Below are 17,179 nucleotides of genomic sequence, written 5' to 3' on the forward strand. Positions count from 1 at the left end.
GTGGTCCAAAACTATACTTTGAACAATTGTGGAGGGGTACCTGGGAGGTTTAACTGCTACTCAGAACTGATTTCAAGGACGCGCAATTTCAATCCCTGTTCCAGGAGAGTCTTTTTGTGTGTGTTCTTTTTTGTTTTTAGTAGCCGCTATCTTAGATAAGCCGTTATATGTTTTCAACGTCTATCTAGATACGTAGATAAGTGATATAGAAATGAAGGCTGTGTGATGTCCTGGGTTATTTTGTTATTCGGGATAATTTTATTAATGTAATGCTCTAATAAGCAAAATGGTTTATTTACCGTCGTGAGCTGAAATATGGGACTGAAACTCTGACTAAGCCGTGTGACGTAGTGAAAAGTTGTTTTTTCTCCTTTAACGTCATTCGGAACTATTATTATTAAATGAAATTATATTAGAAATCCTTACGCTAATGTCTGTTAACCCTTTTCATATCTTTCGTTTTGAAAAGACATTTTTAGTATTACTAAAAAATGTGACGTAGTAGAATTTTTTTTCCCTCTGACGTCATTCGAAATGATTTCATTTGTAAAAGTAATTTGATCACTAGGACCTATGTCCTTTAAGAATTACACGCATATATAAACACATAATATTGCTCGTATACAGTATAGGATATAAATACATAAAATTGCTCGTATACAGGATAAAAATACATAAAATTGCTAGTATAGAGTATAGGTATAAATAAATAAATTTCTCGTATATAAAAGATACAAACACACACACACATTAATTAGAATCTCATTGGCCTTTTTAAACATATCGGATTATTTCTGTTATCATTACGTTGCGATGTTACTTTTTTCATCCTGAAAACATAAGAAATAGCTTGAATATTTCTTATCTTTGGTCAGTCATGAGTCGCCTCTGAGTTTGTCTGGCAACACAAACTCTCGTCATAATTTTGTTACCACTTAAAATAAGACCTTGGCCTAAATTATATTGTATGAAATTATTATGTTGACATTGATAATGGAAAGGGATAGTGTGAAAGAGTATTTCAAGTATAATAAATTCCTTTTTTAGCGGCCCCCGAAAGGGAAAAAGACGCTTTTAATTTTGTGTGAAATGTCTGTCCGTCTGTCCCGTTTAGATCTCGTAAACTAGAAAAGATAGTGAAAATTTAACATCATAATATTTTAGTCCATTCAAAGTTCTGATGCAACGGCTCCTTTTTTTTTTTCTAAAAGCGAAAAATCTAATTTTTTAAATCACTTATACAAGCAGTTGTTTTTTTTTTCATAAAAATGCACGACTTTTACAATTATTTACTAGTAATGGTAACAATTAGTTTAGGCTCTTTAATAGAGGAGAAACGCTTGTACCAGATTGTTACGTATTTCTGAATCTTCTGGCTAGATGTATTAGTTGGCACACAAATAAAAACACAGCAAAGAACTTGACGACTAAACTTTCAGTTTCATATAACTTTAATGACTATTAACTCTAACAATTCGTTACTGTAACATGTAGCGTAGAAGACTGTACGATATCTGTCAGTTTACAGTTAGCTTTGCTTCGTTGCAATTCATCTCTTCACTTCGTTGCAATTCATCTCTTCTCAACTTTCCTCGAGCCGTATTCCACAGAACAGACCAACGACACACTTCCCAGTGTCGCTCCAGGTCTCCCAAAGCTGAACCAAGTCGTACTCAAGTCTACCGAATCAGAGCCGCACACGTCTTACATCGACTGTAAAGGCTCAAGTCCACTGTAGTTCGCTGTATAGAATTAAACGACAGTAGTCCACTCCAGTTAACTCTACCCTAGTTAACTTGCATCGAGTCGTACACATTTCTCTTCCACAGAGCCGCACACGTCTTACATAGTCTGTATCGACTGTAACGGCTCACTCACGACTACATACGACTCACTTTCACATTAACTCTCTGGCTTATATAGAGTCCCTAATCGCTTCTCTAAAGTTGCACAAACACTCCTAGTATCCTCTGGAATAACATGTCAGGAAACGTCACATCCTGTCTTTTTTTATACATGTAGATTCCAGAAAACATTGGCTGCAGTGTCATCTTGCCGGGGTCACAAGTTGTGACCTCTATCTGTCACTGGACATTGCTAGTACCTTTTGGAATAACATGTAAAGACACGTCACATCCTGTCTCTGTTTATACATGTACATTCCAGGGAACACCCGCTGCTGTGTTATCTCGTCGGGGTCACACGTTAACCTCTTCCTGTCACTGGTCATTTGTAACAATATTTTTACATACTGTTGTAACCCTGCCTTGCACCAGTGCTTGAGGTGCGCACTAGACAGGAAGACACTAGGAGAGAGAGCATAACAGTGCATCAGGGGTTGTGAAGAGTCTGAATGTTTGGAAAACTAAGAGGCCACCTTTTGTGCTGCCTGAAGGTTGTAGAAGGGACATGGAGTCGTTGGTCCACATTCAGGTTAAGTAGCAAAGGACTGGTATACTTAGTAGTAAGACTCTGAGGAAGCTGAAGGATGAATCATCATGTTATGTGTTTACCCTAGTGAATAAACACAACTATTATTTCCTGTTAAACTGTGTTGAGTTTCATGCATTTTCGTTGAGTGCCTAACCTAAAGTTACAACAATATATTATCGTGAATTGCAGTGCTGTATTATTCTAAAAGACACTTAACCAAAGGATTTTTTTTTACCTATCCTTTGGCTGCTTGACTACTGGGGCATCACAAAAGATCTGTCGACCTTCTTTCTCCATTCTTCTCTGTCAATTGTCTTTGATCGAATTTAATTCTGATGTTCTTTTTTAAAATAATTATACCGGCCTTTTTACCTGGACCATTTCTGGGGCCGATTTTGAGTTTGTGTTTCAAACTAACTGTAACCTTTTTATGTATTTTTATCTAGCACTGCAAAATATTATCATTTAGCTTGGTAAAAAGCAAAGCTTTCTATTTAACACAATGAAAGAATCTCAACAGATCCATTTATTTACCTCCAAAGATTTCCACTTCACAAAGATTCAATGATCCACTCAAGACCTTTATTTTAATAAAACTCACTACAATCATATTCATAAAAAACGCTCTTTGCACAAAAACATCGTTTCCACTAGAAGACATGCTGAGCCTAAGTTTTGATGATTCGTCAAATAATTCAATGAAGAAACTTCCTTTCCCATCATCTCTGGTAAAGTCTATAAAAAATTTAGAATACAATTCAACAGTTTTATAATTTTAATATTAAAATATGGCATCTTCTTATCTTATCTTATAAAATACGGATGTTATTTCAAAGAGGAAGATATTCCTAGGTCAATCTAGTCATGTATGTTTATCAATTACTTAAATTCTGTCAAGTCGTTGGTTTACCTGAACCCATTCCATGCTCTAATAGCACTAAGGAAGAAGGAGTATTTGTAGAAATATGGAACGAGGAATGTGCTTTTATCTATGTGTCGTTCTGAGTATTTTATTAGCTTTTGTTTTGAATATTATGGTTCAGTGTTTTATGTATAAATGTTACTTTACTTTTGAGCCTTCTGTCCTGAAGGCTTTCTAAATTTAGTGATTTTACTAAAGGTGCTACTCTAGTCAAATGTGAATATTTGTTTGTTATGAATCTTACTGCTCTATTTTGTGTCTGTTTCAGTTTCTTAATGTTTTCTTGATTTGAGGGGTCCCAAACAGAGGATACATATTCTATTAACCAAGGTTAAATAACATTTTAGTTTCATGTTTTTCTTTGATTTATAGAAATTTCTTCTAATGGACTCTTATTATTTGTTAGATTTGATTTTTGGATAGTTTCATCAATATGGGGATTCCATGACATTTTTTAATTTATTATAACACCTAGTTATTTTGCGTTTTTAATCTGTGTTACTCATTTCATCTCATCTCTGCCTGTGTTCCCTACTGCGGTATAGGTCACCAACCAGATTCCTCCAGGATTTTCGGTTCTGGGCGAGTCTCTCCAACTGTCCCCACGTCTTGCCCATCTGCTTGGCATCTGCTTCCAGATCGCGTCGCCATGTATTCCTGGGCCGTCCCCTCTTCCTTTTTCCTTGGGGGTTCCAGGTTAGGGCTTGCCTTCTTTTGTTGGATGCAGGCTTTTGAAGGGTGTGACCTATCCATCTCCAGCGTCTCTGAAGGATATCTACTTCAATGGGCTGCTGTTTTGTTCTTTGCCACAGTTGCCGAGATCTTGTCTGGCCAGCGGATCATATAAATCTTCCTCAGGCAGGTATCGATGATTGTTACTAGTTTACCAAAATTAAATAAGTGCAATATATTTGTTTTAGTTAATATTGTTACTCTTAATACATTTTTCTGTTTGGAAGGACATGTTGCAATGTGATTCCCATTTCTGTAATTCATGTAATTCTTTTTGCAAAATGGTCTGTTGTTTTGTGTAGTTTTTATTTTCTATATATATCCTATAATTTCTTTCTTTCATACACTATGCCAGTACTTGCCAAGGCAGATTATCAAGTTGATTTCTGTGTGTTCTCCTTTCAACAACTTCAAAAGACTTTTTTTTTCTCTACACTCATATCTGATAACTATAGCATAGAAAGAAACAGACCTAGCACTTAGCTGAAACACAAGGGGCGCGGTGGCCGAGTGGTTAAGCGCTTGGCTTCTGAACCTGGGGTCCTGGGTCAAATCTCGATGAAAACTGGAATTTCGGGATTTTTAGGTCGCCCTAACTCCATCAAACTCTAATAGGTACCTAACTTAAGCTGGGAAATGTAAAGGGTTGTTTTGCTGGTCACATTGGCCAAAGTAACAGATGACCTTTACATTATCTGCCCTATAGATCGCAAGGTCTGAAAAGGGAACTTTACTTACTTTCTAGCCAAAACAAACAGTGGGTCTTTCAAACAAATCCAATTGCCAATATTAATTTTTAACGTTATGTACAGTAGCCAAAAAAAAAACAATGTATAAAAGTGCATCTATATTTATTTTAAAAAAGGCTAAACAATTTACCTGTAAAAAATCGGACTTCAGAAGAGTAAACGTTTTTCCAGAAAGAAAATTCTAATGTTACGCTAGAGTTCATTGCTAGGCAGCCAGTGTTTCCATAGTTACCGTCTGTTAGTGTGTCTATAGTTATTGGTCTTTTTTCTCCAGCACGCCATTTCACTTTTCTCGACCCAGGAGCTACATTGCGTGCTGTTCAATGTTTTGTTATAGTTTTAGAAATTTACATTATTTTTAAGCGAAAAATTAAAGGTTGATAGAATATTTTTTTTAATGAGAACAACGATGAAGCTATTTATTATATAAACAATCTAGCATTTAAAAGACTTCAAGGGAAAAACAAGAAAACAATTTTTTTAAATAAACAAAGCTTACGTTGAACGTATTTGTATGAATTCGTTTGGATCAGTCATTAAATTAAATTTGTACTATATCTAAACTAAAAATAAAAAAGTATTAGTAAAAATTAAAAAAATGGGGGAACAAGCTCAATTCGAACTCATTCCTAAAGCCTTCTCAGTTACCTATGAGTCTCGTCCTATGTTTCATGTTGAGTTCACTAAGACTCAGACGGTGATGTAAAAAGGGGACTTATTTAGCTTATACCACCACTTCAGCCTAGTAGAAATTATTTCCCTCGTTTGAAATACCAAACGAAAATAATTAATTACCAATAGTTAATTTACGAATCGGTGCTTTTTGTTTTTATTGATTCTTGTGTTGTCAGGTAAAACAAATAAATGTGCAAAATTTCAGCTAGCTGAAATCACGTGTACAAACTTTTGACCAGACAGACAGAGTTGATGTAAACTTTGTAATAACTATAGAAGAAGTATTGTACAAATACACTACAATTGAAGGAGTCATCTATTAATTGCGACGAACAAGTAGAAAAGGAGAGAGACTATAATCGTTGCACCTCTAGAGATCTGCAAAGATCGACCTTTCGACCATTGTCACAACATCACTATGAGTCGCTACATGGTAAAATATCAATTTTTAGAACTATAACTCTGCTATACTCTAGTATCAGTATCGAAAGTCACACAGGAATGTACAATTATTTCATGCCCATACGAAGTAAAAGAAGAAAGTGTAGAACTACAAATCGAATGGAAAGAAATGACTAAACACTTTTAGTTTCTAACAAAACGATATAGAACATAATAATCTTTTATAGATGCCAATTGAATGATATGTTTGAAAAATTAAACCTTTGGTTTCCGAAAAAACAAATATCCGTAACATCAGATCTTTGCAAGATTAAAGTTCTCTTTCCAGTGAACCACACCACACAATCAACTCAAAGAACTTGGCAACTCATGGCTCAAAAATAATGTAACATGTTAATATAACAAAAATCCACAGCCAATACTGTCCAATTAGCAAAATGAAATAAAGACTGCTCAAATGCAAAAGGGTATATTCTTACTTTAGGGCAGCGGTTCTCAACCTTTGAAGCTCGGCGACCCATTTTTTACAATCCCCCACTCTGTTGCGACATCCCCCCCCCCGACACACGCATACAGCAGTAGAAGAATAGACAATAACAATCCATATTTTCGATGGTCTTAAGCGACCCCTTACAAATGGTCAATCGACCCCCAAGGGGGTCGCGACCCACAGGTTGAGAACCCCTGCTTTAGGGCGTTGATATATTTAATATTATATTATGTATAATTTTAAAGTAATATCTTTTTAAAATATCTTTCAAACAGCGAAATAACTCATTGGTTCGATTTGTCTAAATAGGTTGTAGTATATATTAAAAATATAAAAACTCTATTAAGCGTAAGTAGTAACGTAACAAATACCGCATACAAACTTATTTTGCTACATATATACATGATTTTAACGGTATATCTATATCTTAGCCTAAGTTTACCTCCACTGACATAGACAGAACAGAGAGGGCTGTCACTTTGCCAAGACACTTTCAATGAGCGAATAAATAAAGAGCTTTCACAATGGAAATCGATCGCAGTGTTTCTTGTTTTGTGAAACTGTAATCTATGATGGTCACAGCTTTCATAAGGCTCGGAACTTTGATCTTCAAAATAAAGTGCTTCTACGTCATCTATGTCATCTATATAGGAAAAAACAACAAATATAAATAAGCAAAATATAAGCAAGAAAATTATTAAAACTATTTAAAAACAAGGTTACAAAGACAGTTTGTTAGGAAACACAAACTCAAAATCGACCCCCGAAGTGGTCCACCCAGGCAGGTAAAAAGGCAGGTATCAATATTTTCAGAAAGAACATCAGAATTAAATTCGATCAAAACTAATAACTGAGAAGAATAGAGAAAGAATGTTGGCAGATCTTTTGTGGTGCCCCAGCGGTCCAGCAGACCATACGATAGGGGAAAAATAAATGTGAACCTGGCCTAACTGATGTCTTTTAATGAATATCTAATTATCTAATTGCTTTGTAAATGGTCAATCTCTAATTCCTAAAAAAAACGTTAAGTGTTCTATAACTCAGTAGTTACATCAGAACTTCGAATGGACTAATTTTTTAGTTTACAAGATCTAAACGGGACAGACGGGTGGACAGACGGGTAGACATTTCACACAAAACTAATAGTCTTTTCCCCTTTCCGGGGCCTCTGAAAAAAGACATAACTTCTTTATGCAACTTATTTAGCGATCGTTTTTCTCTAAAAAATTATTGAATAATAGATTTAAAAACATCCCCCCCCCCTCCTCATTCCCCCTTTCTACCAGATAGAGAATCTTGGTTACAGCGAGTGTACAGATCTAGTACACCTTTTAGTATTCCAATGATAAGCATTTAGATCTAGACTTAGAAGACGATGGGCAAACGTATAGGCTGTTGGCCGTTGTGCTAGCCACATGTGCAAACGTATAGCTGTCGGCCGTTGTGCTGGCCACATGTGCAAACGTATAGGCTGTTGGCCGTTGTGCTGGCCACATGTGCAAACGTATAGGCTGTTGGCCGTTGTGCTGGCCACATGTGCAAACGTATAGGCTGTTGGCCGTTGTGCTGGCCACATGTGCAAACGTATAGGCTGTCGGCCGTTGTGCTGGCCACATGTGCAAACGTATAGGCTGTTGGCCGTTGTGCTGGCCACATGTGAAACCGTATAGACTGTTGGCCGTTGTGCTGGCCACATGACTACCAGCTCGTTAACCGTTGGTCAAAGAATTATATGACATTAAAATATACTGCCCTATAGATCGCTAGGTCTTAAAGAGCAACTTTAATTTGGAATTCTTCGAAGAAACTTTTTTTTTTTATTATTTTTTTTTTTGAGTAATAAGCCAATTGCTAACCATTGCTGGTGAAGACCAGTCTAACCCACGTGACAACTTGTATCTCTAGCTGCCAATCTATTGTAATATTGTTTTGTTTCACACAGGTGCTGTCATTGTTGTCATTCAGAGCTCCATCGTCCATAATGGCATCCACACCCAGATCTCCTGTCAGGAAAGACGTAGTTATGTCAATGATTCTTCGATATTATAGATAACAAAGACGTTTGGCAGACAAACTGTATTTAGATGAAAAACTTTTTACAGACAACCTGTATTAACATGAAAAACTTTTAGCAGACAACCTATATTAATTAAGCTGAAAAACTTTTGATAAATATTCGATAATAAAATAGATAGCTTTAGGTAGATTTTATATGCACAAGTTTGTAACATTGTCTCTTTTCAATTTTGATGAGTAGCCTTAAGTGTTGGAAATAGCTTGATTGAAATATATAATTTTTGGTAGCCGAAATATATCCTAATGAAAAGCGTAGGACATATAATCGTAATAATTAAGTAATAAGCTGTTTAACGGTTTTATTATTGTAATTACAATATCTACTAAAAGCATTATATAACAAGATATTTTTTAAACAATTTGAGAAAAAAAATTGTGGTTATAGTAACGCCCAATACAAATTACAGAACTGGGTTGCTGACACGATACTTCACTTTTAATCCAACAGCAAAGATATTTAGTATAGCTTCTTTCACACAGAGAAAAAAAATACAGGCTAGGCACACATTAGATAGATTTTTTATTCTTCAATCAATGTTTCGGGTTCCTTTTTACTAGATCAGTTTTATGTGATTTGGGGGTGCTTCTTTGGGGGATTATCATATCTTAGCCCAAATTGGCGGGGGATAGTGGAGAGCAGGGTTTTAATTCCGGGCCCATCGAGTTAGCGGACCATCCCAGAGTGCATACAACAAGACGAGGTAGCCATCCACTTGCGTGAGAGGGAAATATGGAGTTGATAGTGAAATTTAACTTAAATTGTGTTGGTTTTTTTTAAAGTCAATTTCATCTTTGGTTTACTAATTCTGCATATTTAACTGCTGGTGATAAAATAAAAGAATTTAATTTTTAATAATGTTGACGATAATAAAAAAGCGCGGACAAAATAGTGCCGACAAAATAGCGTGGACAAAATAGTGCCGACAAAGTAGCGCGAAATTTCCTAACGAAATAACGCAAGAAAAAATTAAGCATATAATGATATGTATTATAAAAAACTGGATTTAATAAGTGGGCAGCATTTTTATTGAGGTCTCTATCTTCTTCAATAAGAATAGATCTAAACGTATGTCATATTTGCAGAGAAATAGATTACTTAAACATTTTATCTCATTCTTTTTTTTCACCACTATTTAAGTGCATAACTTGCTAAAAATATGTTTTTCAAATGTGGTGACCACGTTTTAGGGTTAGGTCTATGATAATGTACATGTGTGTTGGGGTTAGGGTTAGGTCTATGATGATGTACATGTGTGTTGGGGTTAGGATTAGGTATATGATGATGTACATGTGTGTTATAGTATAATCAGAAATCTTGTTCATCAGCGGCATCACTCTTTGATCAAACCAGTGGCGTCTCTTGCAGCAACATTGGCAAACTTAGGTTTGTCAGGATTAGTTTATATGGCCATTACATTTCTTATCTCGCCAAATGTTTGTTTCATTATAGACTAACTAATGGTTTCAGTTATAGACTGACTAATTGTTTCAGTTATAGACTGACTAATTGTTTCAGTTATAGACTGACTAATTGTTTCAGTTATAGACTGACTAATTGTTTCAGTTATAGACTGACTAATTGTTTCAGTTATAGACTGACTAATTGTTTCAGTTATAGACTGACTAATTGTTTCAGTTATAGACTGACTAATTGTTTCAGCTATAGACTGACTAATTGTTTCAGTTATAGACTGACTAATTGTTTCAGTTATAGACTGACTATTTCAATCATCAAATTTGTTTTTTCCTGTCTGTCTTTGTCTAACACCATCAATTGATATTAAAGTTCAGGAATGTCAAATTAGAGTGTAGGCCTAAAGCAACGTCCCTTATTTCCCTAGCACGCTCTTTATGAGAACTAAATAAAACCCCCACCCTCCTCACGTTATGGTACATTCTTTTCCATGACAAAAATCAGCAGCTGTAAATTGTTAAACGGTGTGTAAATCTGACAAATATGAAAGTATCTTTGCGAGTTTTTTTTTAAAGTGCCTATTCTGGAATTTAAATGAATGATAGATTTTGAATTGATTAATTTTAGATTATTATAATTCTTGCATAATGTTTGCATATTTATATTTTAAGATTTCTATGACAAAAAATTAATAATAATATTAAATAGAAAAATGTTGGCTCTATTCATGTTTTTACAATAGCTAGTGTATTTCTTTCAAATATATATTTTTAAATATTTTTCCGCGCTATTTTATCGGCGCTATTTCGGCCGTGGTATTTTATATGCGCTATTATTTCGGCACTATTTTGTCGGCGAACCTTCAATAATTGATATTTGAAAAAAATCCAATAAATAACATTTCCTTAAGACTTCAAGTTGTGTCAATAATTTAGCTATAGCCTTCACACCCACAAATATGTATACATATATGAGATAAAAATAAACAAAGAACTAAAGAATCAAGAACTCACTATATTGACAGGATTGACCAAACCAGCCCTGGGAACAGAGACATACTTGTTCCGAGCAGTTTTCTTCCACATAATGGCTGTCCCATTTGTTATCCTGGTTCAAGTTGCCAGCTGTACATTGGAATAAAAATAAATATGTGCGTATCAACAAGGAGACTGGTTCAAATCCTTTTAGACCGTGCATTATGAAGCTGGTAAATATAGAAATCATTTTTTAATCATATTTTTTTTTATAAATTGATATATGTTATGAATTATCGGCTTTAACCAAAAGTTTTGTAAAACTCAGAGACCTGGGTTATACGTGTGTTATAATGTTTTTTTTAAACTCTCCAATTATGGATTCCAGCAATCAAAATTAGGCAATATGGCCTCCTTCAGCTTCGCAGTGATTATGGATCATCTCTTGGAAATGACATGAAAGTGTGGAAATTAGTTGTGGTCTGATCGATGTCACCCACACATATAGTTTCCCAATCTCTACGCAGCCAATGTATCCAAAGCGGAGGCAAGTCGAAGGCTGTGCCAGGGTGTAGGACTAAGTTCTGAGTGCTACAAACTGCGTAAGGCTAGCCCCCCTCCTGAATTTTCCTAAGAGTTAACTCCCGAAGCCCTTTCCCATGATTGGATAAAGCTGCAAGGCAGCTGTTGTTTGAATTCAGTTTTCCTTCTCTTATGTGGGTAGCCAGTAATAGCTAACGAACCGAAGCTTGCTGGTTACGGCGCAAGTTTCTCGCCTTGACCTCATCTTCTATTCATAAAAACTGCTCCGCCAGCACTCATTATCTGAGCCACATGGCCAGGAGTCTGACTGGTTGTCAGAAGCTTTTAAAGATGCATTAAGGAAGCATTATTCATTACTACTTCCGGCAACGACCTCTCGGAATTAAATTAGGCATTTTTTATATCGCGGAGTTCTTATTTTCATTACCACTTCTGGCAACGAGGACCTTTCGGAATAAAATTAGTCATAATAGGCAAATAAATCATTTAGATTAGTATGTCTGCTGGTGCTGGTGGCCGGTCTGGACATTGTATAGATGCTACTTATAATTCAGCTGCTGCGCTGTGCCTGAAATATAACCAGTAGAAAGGATGGTTAAGACGACTTCTTTTTGTCGATCTTGAAGGAAGGCTGCTTCGATAAGGTGCCTTACACCCTCGACAATGTTGACCACTGGCCTAGCATCGTCTTGTCTTATCTATGTCAACTAATTGCACTTACAATAACCGACGCCACAACATTAAATATATATATATATACTAGACATATGTTACCCGCGACCCGCGGGTCTTTATTTGCGCATTACTGTCGATATAGTCACTGAGAGTGTTTTTTAAACAATTAAACGAAATAATAATGTAATAAGTAAAGCGAATGTGTCAATGTAAAAATAGTGTGATAGCTATCAAATCAAAATAGCTAATAGGCTTAAATCCATTTTTTTTTAAATTAAAACATTTGCTTTTGAATAATCTAGTGGATTGGATTTAGATGTATGTTAAACGTAGCTAATGATCCTTTCACGTTATTTCTCTTTCGCTACGAAAATAAAATTAGTTTTGCGAAAATGGGTTTACCCGAAGTCGATACATTCTTATCTATTAAAAACGAAAAGAGCGATAGCTTTGTTAAATAAATGGGATTATAAAGTGAACAATTAAACGAAATAATTTTTAGTACGCAATTCATGAATGAATATAGATCTAGGCCTATCTCAACTCGGCTTCGCAGCTTTCGTAAACGAATGTAGCTTTAGAAAACCAAATTTGAATGTTTATTTGATCAAAATATGAAATGAATGGACTTTAATTAATGTATTTGTACGTTAAAATAGTTGGATTAGAGTTTTAGATCTAGGGATGGGATTATAAAGTGAACAATTAAACGAAATTATATTTAGTACGCGATTCATGAATGAATATAGATCTAGGCCTATCTCAACTCGGCTTCGCAGCTTTCGTGGGCGAATGTAGCTTTAGAAAACCAAATTTGAATGTTTATTTGATCAAAATATGAAATGAATGGACTTTAATTAATATGTTTATGTGTTAAAGTATAAAACTATCTGTGCGAAGAGAAGTTTTATCATCTTAGAGTTGAATTAGAGTTTTAGATCTAGGGATGGGATTATAAAGTAAACAATTAAACGAATTAATATTTAGTACGCGATTCATTACGGAATTGTCTAATGAAAGAATGTTCGTCAGGAAATCTGTAATCACAGATATAAGGAACTAATTAATGTAAAAAATGCTTTTGAAACACAAAATTGAAGGTTAATTTTATTATATAATGAAATCAATGGATCTTCTTTTGTCTTTTCATGTGTCAAAGTAAAAAACTATCTGCGCAAAGTGTATTTCTTAAAATTAGATCTAGGTCTAAATCCTTTCTATCTTTTCTCATGTCAACATTGTAGACATGGCCTAGATCCATAAAATACTATAGCTGTAATAGAGTCGGACAACTTTATTTTTTTTGAGGGTCTTACATTTGTTTTAGGGCTACAATACATTCACTAAGGTCTAAGTTGGTACCCAAAGGAACATTCCTGCCTAGTTTTATCAAGATTGGTCAAGCGGTTTTGATGTCTATAAGTAACATACATACATACATACTCCACACATTCTACTTTATAATATATATATATATATATATATATATATATATATATATATATATATATATATATATATATATATATATATATATATATATATATATTTGTGTGTGTGTGTGTGTGTGTAAAGGTTTATGAGTGTGTCAACAAGTGAACAACTGACCCATGCGACGCGGTTCAGTAAAAATGGGTTTAATATTAATATTCATATTAATATGGAAGACTAGAAAAAAGTCTTGAAAGTGTGTAGAGTTTCTGTCATTTCTGAATAGGTTTGCGGAGACTTAAGAGAAAGACAATCTGGCGTAGTTAGTTATGACAGGCTTGTACAGTGAGTCAAGACAGTCTAGCAAAGTTAGTCAAGACTGTCTGGTACACTAACTTAGGACAGTCTTGTATAGTGAGTCATGACAGTCTGGTACACTAACTTAGGACAGTCTTGTATAATGAGTCATGACAGTCTGGTACACTAACTTAGGACAGTCTTGTATAGTGAGTCATCACAGTCTGGTACAGTGAGTCAAGACAGTCTTGCAAAGTTAGTCATGACAGTCTGGTACACTAACTTAGGACAGTCTTGTATAGTGAGTCAAGACAGTTTTAAACGTTAATACATTCCATAACAGACATTAATAAAACCACGTTTACTTTATACATATTAATAGAAATGTAGATAATACAATGTACTTTACTATCCGGCCAAGTATCCTGTAGTGATATTCGGCCGGAGCAGAATATGGAAAGATAGTGAAAAATGACCAAGTATTTTACTGAGGCAGACACGAAGCTACTATCCGGAGCATGTCTAGTTAAGACAGTTTGTTACAGCGAGTCAATAGCGTGAGTTTAGAAAGTCTTTTTAAAGCGAGTTAAGACGGTCTGGTCAGTATACTGAGACGGTCTGGTCAGTAAGTTAAGACTGTCTGGTCAGTAAGTTAAGACTGTCTGGTCAGTAAGTTAAGACAGTCTGGTCAGTAAGTTAAGACGGTCTGGTCAGTAAGTTAAGACTGTCTGGTCAGTAAGTTAAGACTGTCTGGTCAGTAAGTTAAGACTGTCTGGTCAGTAAGTTAAGACTATCTGGTCAGGAAGTTAAGACGGTCTGGTCAGTAAGTTAAGACTGTCTGGTCCGTAAGTTAAGACGGTCTGGTCAGTAAGTTAAGACTATCTGGTCAGTAAGTTAAGACAGTCTGGTACGTTAGTTCAGGATGAGTTAGTGTCAGGTAGAACGGTTTTTAATAAAACGGTTTTATAGTCGTTTTGTGTTTCCAAATGTAAAGGTTTTGTCTTTTAACTTATTGGGTTCAATACATGATCACGCAACGAACTAAAGCTATCAAAGTTTTGAGTTAGTTGTGCCATATATTTGAGTATTTAAAAAGAGCCAGAAAGAGAGAGTTTTTGTTTGTGTGTTCTTTTTATCATTAAATGGAACGTACAGATTGAGAACGCCTCTGACAAGAACTTAATTCATTCATATTATTATTTCAAACACACAGTCAACAAAATCTCTTTTCATATCGCATATTATATGTTGTCGAGATTCTTCGAGTAAAACAATAGTTTCTTTCTGATATGCAAATTTACATTTAGGATTTTTGTTTTCATATTTCATCAAAATCATTCACTTAAATAATAATGTCTTGCTTGGTAAGGGAGTTTACATTAGTTCTATCGCAATGGCCTGGATCATGTTCAGATCTTTGCTCAAATTCAACCTTTGAAGATACAAAGCTAAAATGTAAATCAACATTAAATGACCTTTTCAATACAAACTTACTTTTCAAGCACTTGGCACCGTAATATCCTTCCTTACAAAGACATAAACCGTTCATTATGTTGCAAGCATCGTTTAAACATCCTGGACTACAACCTAAGTAGAAAGATTTTAATCAATGCGATTTATGAGAATAGACTGTTCTCTACAATGAGACTACTTCCAATAATAGTACATATTAAATAAAACCTCATCAAGGCAATATAGTTCTTATTATGAAATGTCCAATGTAAGTAATGACACAAATTTTATGAAATAATTTGTAGGATTTCACGATGTATTGAATTTCCTAATACGCTAATTATAATACGTATATTTATATATGACCATAAAATTATATACACATGTGGTCTTCTTTTAAGTTTCAATTTGTCTTCTTTATTTTTACGGCCCACGTATGAAATAAGGTCAATCTAGTCAAGCATGTTAATTAATGACTTAAGTTCTCCCAAGTCACTGGCTGACTCAGGCAACTCATTCCATGTTCCAATAGCTCTATGGAAGAAGAAGCATTTGTATTAATTTGTCCTAGCAAAGATATTATTTAAAAACTAGATCTAGAGGTTAATTTTAATTTAGGTATAGATCTAGATCTGTATAGCAACAAACATACATAAAAAAAACTGGTACGAAAGACTGTTTCGAATTTTTCAAAAAGCGGAATGAAGTACAATTGTGTACTTTAGAAGTTCAAATTACAGTTTTAAAAGCATTTTGGGTTAAAAGCGCGAATAAATCTTGTCTTTGGTTAATTTTAATGTGGCGATTTGAATCGTGAAAATGGCTTTGTTGTTCTAGGCGCAAGTATAAAGTATGTTCACAGAATGTCACAAGGTCGACTCCCTCAAGACATTCTGTAGGGTGATCTAATAGAAGACAGAGGAGCCGCAGGTCGACCAAATCTAAGGCCTGCTGATGGATGCAAAACAAAACATAAAGCTCTACCTGGTTCTGGTTTGCAGTAGTCCCGGGGCAAGCTGCCCTGCCTCACAGGCGCCCGGTGGGAAACGATCGTGAGAGGGGACGATTAGGCCAAAGGGTAGCAAAACAAAACTCCCGTTGGAGAGCATCCCCCCCCCCCCCCAATCGCTCTGTGCAGGGGTGGAAAAGAGCTCAGACAACCTTTTTTAACGCCCAGGCGTCGTCCCTTTAGGGGTCCAGTGCATAAAATGTCGTGTCCTGCATGGTCAGCCCGGTAAAATAAAGGAATATGGCAGGGGCCCTGGTGACTCTAGTCCCCGAGTCCGGAGTGTCCCTGACACTGGAAAGGAACGTCAAACTAAACACACGTTTAACCCGAGTTCGACACCCCCCCCCCTTTCTCGCCAGACAGAGCTCTTGTTCTCTTTTGCTGGCCTTAAAGTTCCAAGTGCGTTGGTACGTGACCTCCGTGACCCCATTTTTTCTTTCTAAGACATCATTCATCATCTTTTGGTAATCGGAAAGCATCTGCTAGATCTAGATCCTTTACAAAACGAGACATTTGTTCACCATTGTAGATCTAGAGTTTTAATCCATGATGAATGTTTTGAAAAGTCTAAATCATATTTAGATGAAGATTCTATTTGTTTCAAAAGAAATCTTTCTGTATATATGTACTCTACACAGAAACAGAGTGGTTTCGCATACACGCATCATCAGTGACGCATCACCTTGGCCTCTGACGAGTGATGACGTAGGCCGCGATCTGGTCAGAGCTAAGGCTTTCTATGACGAAGGCGCCGGTTGGTACAACACTACACGACACTTTCAAAAGGTTTGCCTAGGGCGTAAACAAGAGAAATAAAAAAAAAATAAAAGTGCTACACCGTCTAGTGATTGCAGATACCCAACCTATAAAGTATATCGAGGATTGTCTTAATTAGTCACCTGAGA

At 35.5% G+C, this 17,179-nt stretch overlaps 1 protein-coding gene across 2 annotated transcripts in view; it reads right to left on the reverse strand.

The window, feature by feature from the left end:
• The window catches only part of LOC106058211 (neurogenic locus Notch protein-like), a 29,837-nt gene that overhangs the window by 1,097 nt on the left and 11,561 nt on the right, over nt 1–17,179 (reverse strand). For both annotated transcript variants that reach the window (XM_056011520.1, XM_056011519.1), the window contains exons 9-14: nt 15,308–15,400; nt 10,907–11,017; nt 8,260–8,406; nt 6,846–7,046; nt 4,967–5,152; nt 2,968–3,168 (exon numbers count right to left, since the gene is read on the reverse strand). In XM_056011520.1, coding sequence (XP_055867495.1) covers nt 2,968–3,168; nt 4,967–5,152; nt 6,846–7,046; nt 8,260–8,406; nt 10,907–11,017; nt 15,308–15,400 — 939 coding nt within the window. The remainder of the gene's footprint in view (nt 1–2,967; nt 3,169–4,966; nt 5,153–6,845; nt 7,047–8,259; nt 8,407–10,906; nt 11,018–15,307; nt 15,401–17,179) is intronic.

This window comes from Biomphalaria glabrata, chromosome 14 (genome assembly GCF_947242115.1).
Source record: "Biomphalaria glabrata chromosome 14, xgBioGlab47.1, whole genome shotgun sequence".
In the NCBI taxonomy this organism is placed as follows: domain Eukaryota; kingdom Metazoa; phylum Mollusca; class Gastropoda; family Planorbidae; genus Biomphalaria; species Biomphalaria glabrata.